This window comes from Nicotiana tomentosiformis, chromosome 7 (assembly GCF_000390325.3).
Source record: "Nicotiana tomentosiformis chromosome 7, ASM39032v3, whole genome shotgun sequence".
Lineage (NCBI taxonomy): Eukaryota > Viridiplantae > Streptophyta > Magnoliopsida > Solanales > Solanaceae > Nicotiana > Nicotiana tomentosiformis.
Genome location: NC_090818.1, coordinates 18,132,769 through 18,140,293, shown reverse-complemented (window position 1 = coordinate 18,140,293; position 7,525 = coordinate 18,132,769). Strand labels below are relative to the sequence as shown.

At 31.1% G+C, this 7,525-nt stretch overlaps 1 protein-coding gene across 1 annotated transcript; it reads right to left on the bottom strand.

The window, feature by feature from the left end:
- Positions 1-4,326: 4,326 nt before the first annotated feature.
- On the bottom strand, positions 4,327-6,049 carry LOC104099174 (peroxidase 3-like). The gene is made up of 4 exons (XM_009606089.3): positions 5,773-6,049; positions 5,465-5,662; positions 5,029-5,191; positions 4,327-4,950 (listed from the first exon to the last, which is right to left on the bottom strand). Exons 1-4 carry the CDS (start codon positions 5,980-5,982, stop codon positions 4,532-4,534), a joined length of 990 nt encoding a protein of 329 aa, XP_009604384.1. The 5' UTR covers positions 5,983-6,049; the 3' UTR covers positions 4,327-4,531.
- Between the last annotated feature and the right edge of the window lie 1,476 nt (positions 6,050-7,525).

Here is a 7,525-nt window from a genome sequence, read left to right as displayed (position 1 = left end):
AGACAGGTTCCGTCCGGGTTTGAGACTAAGGGTCTCTTGGCTTTGGGTTGGGATGGACTGGGCTAAGGTTTGGGTAGTTTTGGGCCACCAATGTGGTCCAAAATTGGTTAGAATGGGCTATTATTTAAATACCCAAAATTTTATAAAAATAATTTATAAAAAATAATTAATTAATAAATAAAAATATTATTTATGCACTGAAATACTTAAAATAATAACTTAGTATTATAAAAATATAAAATATGCTATTTTGACATAAATAATATAAAATAAAGAGCCCTTATGTATGGATATAGGCCATTATTGTAAAATTAGATAAATAGCTTAAAAATGCTACTGTAATTATATGGAATAAAATAAAATATTTGAAACATATATCATAGGTGCAAAAATAATTATTTTAGGTAACTAACTCATCACAAAATAATTTAAAAGGATAATTTAAATACAAGGAAAAATTAATTTAAAGCTCTAATAATTATAGAAAATGCTTGCATAGGTTTGTATACTAAATAATGATGCAAATATGCTATTTTTAAGGTATATATATATATATATAATGATGCAAATATGCTATTTTTAAGGTGTGTATATATATATATTGGAAAATATGAGGGCAAAATTGGGTATCAACAAATACGTTTGCTCCTTTTTTTGTTGGAGTGCTTTAATTTTCTGAAATTCTATGAATTTCGGAACGTTAGTAATTAGCATATCCCTCGCTACGTGTAATATGAAAATAGGATAGGGAAAGAGGAGAGGAGAGAAAAAGAGAGAAAATGTGTAACTGAATCCCTCAAATTAAGGCACTAATAATGAGCTGTATATAAATTGTAAGAAAAACTTATTTAGGGCGGGTAATATACAAAACTAGGACAATTTTGATAAATAAGTTTCAAATATTATATAAGAACGAAAAAATCCCTTCAGAATTCTTGTAGATACTTCAAAATTTTGGTAGCGTGCTTCAAATTCTAGTGGCGTGCTTCAAAATTCTAACAACGTGCTTTAAAATACAGACACTGAACTATTTTTTATTTTTTTTAACCGGGTTAAAATAAACAGTGGCACTAAATGATCCAATTTGTGGAAAACATACATTCTTTGTACCAGTTAGGCCTTTGAACTACTTACGAAATCTTATTTTTAAGGGAAATTTCTAAATTTGGTCATGTATTATCCGCTCAATTTTTCTTTACATTAAATTTTGGTTCATCCATAACTTTACATTAGCAATTTTTTTCGTATTTACCCTTAATATAATAAAGTTCTACATGTTCAAATTCTTCAAGAAAAAAAAATCATACTTAACCCTTAACTTTTGATTGTGGTGTACAATTATCCTTTAATAGTTAAAGCTCTATTAGAGGTCAAGGACAAAAATAAAACTAGGTCAAGGACAAAAATAAAACTTTCTCCTAACGGCGGTATAGATAAAATTAATGTTTAATGAACAACAAATTTACTCAATTTTGAATAGTGCAGAGGCAAATCTAACCCTTTTCCCTCTCCTTCAACTGTAATATAGGTTGGATGTCACAATTTTACTTTTAAAGTTTTTGGCTAAAATTTAAATGTAGAATAGGACGTTCCTCTTGCCTAAAAGGTTGCAGAGGCTTGACAGAGCATGAGGGAAAAGTGAGGTTGGGGAGTTATGTTCTCTAGCAATCATGTGCATGGCCAAATTAGTCATGAATCAAGAGTGAAAGATCTAATCACCTAACACATTGATACATCAACATTTTAAGAAATTAAAATAATTCTTTGAATTGTCAAACTTTCCTATATTTGGCACCAAGAGCTAGTCTTCTGTTTTATTTTTCTTTTTTCCCCCTTGTAAGTGTTTAGTATGGACATAATTATTTGTGCAGGCTTCTCACTGCAAAATGTAATTCTTAATTTTCTCACGTTCTTTGATTTAGGTATATGGTACTATAACCACAACTCTAATGATGTGAATTTGCTTGTCATTTGTCATAGTTGAGTTCAACGTACTTCTTGTTTTGGCATTATATATATATATTCCAGCAACTTTTATGCAGTTGCGAAGCCACGTGGTCATAAGCAGAGGCGTATCCAGGACTTTAATACCATGAGTGCACTATTATCTTTAAAATAGATGTTTGGTTCTATTATATAAAATTTTATGGTGACGGCAAGTTGACGAGCAAACTATATTAATACTATATTCGCAAAACATATCATTCACTTTACAATTGTCCTCAACGAATTCTTTTTATACTTTGAAAACGGTCAATAATAGCATCATTACTTACGGTTTTAAATATCTCACGCTCTATATAGTAAATTAAACAATTATTCAAAAAAGTTTTTAAAAGCAACGCTTAATATTGAGCAGGGGATTTTGCTGCTTTGAATCTACAGAGAGACTCAGAGTCGAGAAAGACGAGTCATGAGTACTTTATTTTTAGGGATTTTAAAGTTTTTGTACTCAAAAAAATGATTAAAAGGAAAAAAATAAAGATGACGTAGGCAGGGATTTTTTTATTTATAAAAAGAGTAGAATAAACGTATTTGTTTGTTAATTGGAAAGATGTTAAGAGTCTAGGGATTGTTGTCAATTGAAAAGGGCAGGAAGATATTTATTAATTAATTATAAAAAGAATTAATCAAAAAGAATTGTATGGGATCAAACCGCTGACCTCGGACAAAAAGGAAACAAAAGGGGACGTTAGTCATCAATGCACCAAACCAGCCACTTGAGCATGAGTTGCCATAAATATATTTAAGTGCATAATTGAAAAAATTAGTACTTTATACATAGCCTAGGGAGGGGAGCATGGGTGTATTTACCCCACGCCCCTCTACATAAACCCGTCCCTCATATCACCATTCGTCAAAAAATTGCACTGTATATATAAATAAAATATTACGTTTTAGAGGTATATAACACATATTGAATATTCTTTGTCGGAAATTTATTTCACTTTCTTTTAAATTTGAACTTTGGAGAAATTTCTAACTTCAACTGCTTTTATGCTTCCATCATAAAGAATAGGGTTGTGAGGTTTATAATCTCAAAGGCATGTCTCTTGAAACTTGCTAAAGTCAATGAGAACAATATGTGTATCATACAATTTACTTCCTAAAATTGTAAATGTTAGATATTCAAGTTAATAAAAATAATTTTTCCAACACATCTAAATATTTCTAGAACTTTGATATTTAACTTTATAGAGTAAGTAAACTATTAGCTAGTACGTCTTTTCTATTTTACTAAGAACAAGGATTTTTGATTAGCTAGTACGTCTTGTTCTAAATAAAATTAATAAAGTACAAGTTCAGCGGTTTGATCCCATACAATTCTTTGCTAATTTTATTGAATATCCCTAAAGGATCAGCGGTTTGATCCCATACAATTCTAAATAAAATTAATAAGGTAAAATCCTTATCTAAGAACAAGGATTTTATTGAGAACTTGTACTTTGCTAATTTTCAACAACACTTTACATTACGTACGTTAAAAGGATATCTGACCTGTTTTAATAAGAATATCAACTCTTTGTACTATGTAATTTTGTTATAAAGCATGGTTTAATGCCAGTCTTGCGCATACATAAGAGTGATAAGCCAATAGGAGTCTGTTTCGAAAGAACAATAACTTATTGGGCGTTTGGACATAAGAATTGTAAAATTCCAAAATAGAGGAAATTTTTTTTTGAAATGAAAATGGTATTTGAAATTTAGAGTTGTGTTTGGACATGAATATAATTTTGGGTTATTTTTGAATTTTTTTGAGTGATTTGAGCGAAAATTTTGAAAAATAACTTTTTGGAGTTTTTCAAATTTTCGAAAATTTTCAAAATACATTTTAAAGTGAAAATTAAAAATTTTATGAACAAACGCTGGTTTCGAAAAAAAGTAAATTTTTTTTGAAAAAAAAAAAAAAATTTCTTATGTCCAAACGGGCTCTTAGTAGATTGGGAATTCTCAAATGTTAAAAGGTATTGCTTATACGCTTGAAGTACATGTTTACAAGCTTTGCCATCTTTCTCTTTATAAGTATTTTAATTTTTCCGTTTTCATATATACAAATTACAAGCATCTTCAGTGTTTCCAGGAAAAGTTTAAGCGAGGAAAAGAACACGTATCCATTGCTTATTTTAATATTTTCTTACTTAATTTGCCCAAAAAAAAGTATATATACTAAATAGATGGATGTTTTGGCAACTTCTGAGAATCTTAAGTAGAATAAAGTACTTTAGTAGTACTAATTTCACTGGAATTTAACTTTTGTTTCCTTTATTTTTATGTTAACAATTTAAAGGTTAAAGGAGATATATGTTATAAAGACAATACCCCAGCTAGGAAAGATTCCCACCTTTTCAATTTCATTACTATTTTTATTTTTATTGCTAGAACACAGCAAGTTGCAAAATTAAGATAAAGTAAATATAGAAGTACATGAATAATGATACATATTACACCAAACTATTCACTCAGAGGAAACAAACAAATACATTCACAAAATCATTAATTTAAACTTGAAATAATAAAGAAAAGTGAACTTTTAACTATTCACAAATGCACATTGCTTCCTGATTTCACCAGCACTGCCTGTTTTAACTTCAACTCTCCCCATTTTCTCCATTGCCTTAGCAAATTCACTGTAGAATTCTTTGAGTGATCCCTCGACAAGGTGTTCGATAAATGACTTCGTTGTGGTACGTTTTGTTAAAGCTGCATCAGATTGGAATAGGCCTCTCCTTTTGAGCAGAAGCTTGTAATAGCTAAGATCAAATGTCTTGAAACTACCTGGATCCATCTCAACTATAGTGGTATTATCGTTAATTGACTTGCATTTCCTGGACTTGAGATTATCTGCATATTCGCTGTCTAGAGATGGATCTTGTGTACCAAGAGTCCCTGTGAAATTGTATAGACGCTCCGAAAATGAGGAGCAATGAGAAACTCCAATGGTGTGTGCACCTACAATAAAAACAAGTTATATGTTATTGCGGGTGTAACTTAACCTGATGACGTAAGAATATTATATACAGTGCATACCAGATAATAAGACCAAGTCGTTCAGATCAAGACCCTTTTTCGCAAAAGATTGTTGTAGTCTAGTGAAGTTACTAGTTGGAGCTGGGATATCAGCATTGGCTTCTGAAACATTTGATATTCTTCCATCTCTTCTACCAGTTGGCACATTCCAAAAAGGACCTCCCTATTATGCCAAGAAGATAATTAATAGGTATAGAAAATGGTTCAAGAAGAGAGTACAACGATAACAACATACCCACTATATTCTCACAGGTAGAGTATGAGGGTTCAAGAAAAGAGTACAACAATAACAACAGACCTCGTATATTGTCACGGGTGGGGTCTGGGGTTCAAGAAGAGAGTACAATAACAATAACATACGCAGTATATTCTCACAGTGGAGTCTGGTGGTTCAAGAAGAGAGTATTTTGTTAATTTCTTCAAGTTTTGGACTTACTGTGACTACAACTGCATCTCTAGCAACTAAGGCAATAATATCAGCACAAGAGACAACTCCAGGGCATTCAGCTTCAACTAGTCTCTTCACAGCATCAATGAAGGAGAAGCCTCTCAATGTTAGATTAGGATTAGCTTGTTTTTCAGTTTGGTTTCCTGTACTTGAAGTGAAATTAAGAAGTACAGATCCATCACAACCCTGCAAAGAACAAAACAGAAAAGACAAAAGAATCAGAACAAAGCACATTAATTAAGTATATAAAGCAATTATGTAAGTGAAACAGGGCAAATTAATCATACTATACTTACCCTAACAAAGCAATCATGGAAATGCATTCTGAGTATGGCAGCTGCAGTATTTGGAGCCTTTTGAACTTGCTTTTGGACAAAGTCTTTAATGATTTTCTCTGCATTTGGACAGCTCTTGGCATAGAAATTAAGTTGTAATTGAGCATGTCCAGAGCTTACAAATCCAAGGATACATAATACCAGAATACTCAAATAGCCAAATGAAGCCATTGTTTCTCTGTTTCTCTGTTATTTCTCTGTTTCTTTTCTTTAATGTGTTTCTCTACACACATCTACTCCTATTGCATCCTAGCAAATTTATAGGCAACTTCCCGACTTGGTCATCAAGCTTATAACTAACATGTAATTATTTTATTAAAATCTCAAATCTTTATAACAATAGAAAATGGTTTGGTTATAGACTGTTTCGTATTGGACTCATTCGGTGAGATTTATGTATACGGTCAAACTTCTCTATAACAGCCTCGTTTGTTCCGAATATTTTTGGATGTTATAGCGAAATGTTGTTATACAAAACATATATTATAATATAAAAAAAAAATTGGTTCCGAAAAAGCTTGACTTCTATAGAGAAGTGTTGTTACATAGGATGCTGTTATAGAGAGGTATGACTGTATATCCTATTTAATTTGACCGACCCTTTTTGATACATAAACAACCCTCTCTTCGTCTTCCTTTAAATTTTTGCCAGCAGTGAGAGTACACTTAAAAATTAAACAAAAAAATTATCGTTCTTTATTTGCTGCTTTTTTAAAAATCTATTAATTCTTGGTCACCTGCTCCTACAAAGATATGGATGTTTATGAGGGTGGATGCATGCGAGGTACAAGTTATTTCAATAATTAAAAACTTGAATACCTGCTACCATGTCAATCTTGACAGCTCATGTATATGTTTTTGGCATATAACCACAAATAAATTAATTGGTGGAGCTGTTCTGCTAATTGTTTTATTTCTGATGTATTCAGTTTGTATCAGGTATTTGGTATAAACAGCACAATGTAATATAGGGACAAAAGCCTGCAGTAATTAATTAATACGTCGTTTTACATTGACTGAGTTTAAGTTTTATATATTGACAGTGTAAAGGGAAGTTTATACTCTCACCTAAAAAATAACTATAACCATCCGTAAATACTGTAATTAATTACGTACCACAGTAAATTAAAATACACCCATAATGTAAGCATTCTTTATAATGTTTTAAATCCTTAATTATAATTATTAAAACCTTAGAAGTGTTCATCCCTTTCTCTAGAGAAGCATCCCAATGTCTGTCTGACTGTCCTTATGCTCAAGATATTTATTTTGTTCGTTGTATATTTGAGACGACAATGGGCAAGGCCCTCAATAATTTCTCAATCTGTACTTAAAGCTAAGATCAAGATTCCTGCTACTTTAACTTTGCGGTAAAACAAATTATTCCCTTGCTAGCTCCTCCAAAATTGTTCTTCGAACTTTTTATTTAAATTTTATTGATAGCGTACTCTGTCGAAGGTATGCATATATATTGAATTTTCTATAGATATAACCCTTATTTTTTAAGTATATGCCGTCTTAAGTAATAATTATAAATTTGCGTCGTGTCTGTATACGAGTACATTAGGAAAAATACTCCTAACACACTTGGCTTGGAAGAAAATTGAAACTTGGCTTCATTCATTACTACGCTAGTACTGCTACCAAGAAATTATTAAACGAAAGACTTGTAAATTGTAATAATTGGATATTGATATGCCTCGTGGTTAAAGAA

Excerpts from the sequence above, each read along its gene's own strand:
- LOC104099174 (XM_009606089.3), bottom strand. The coding sequence starts at position 5,982 with ATGGCTTCATTTGGCTATTTGAGTATTCTGGTATTATGTATCCTTGGA. Across the intron at positions 5,192-5,464 it reads GAGATGCAGTTGTAGTCACA|GGAGGTCCTTTTTGGAATGT; the intron begins GTAAGTCCAAAA and ends TTGGCATAATAG. Across the intron at positions 4,951-5,028 it reads CGACTTGGTCTTATTATCTG|GTGCACACACCATTGGAGTT; the intron begins GTATGCACTGTA and ends TTTTTATTGTAG.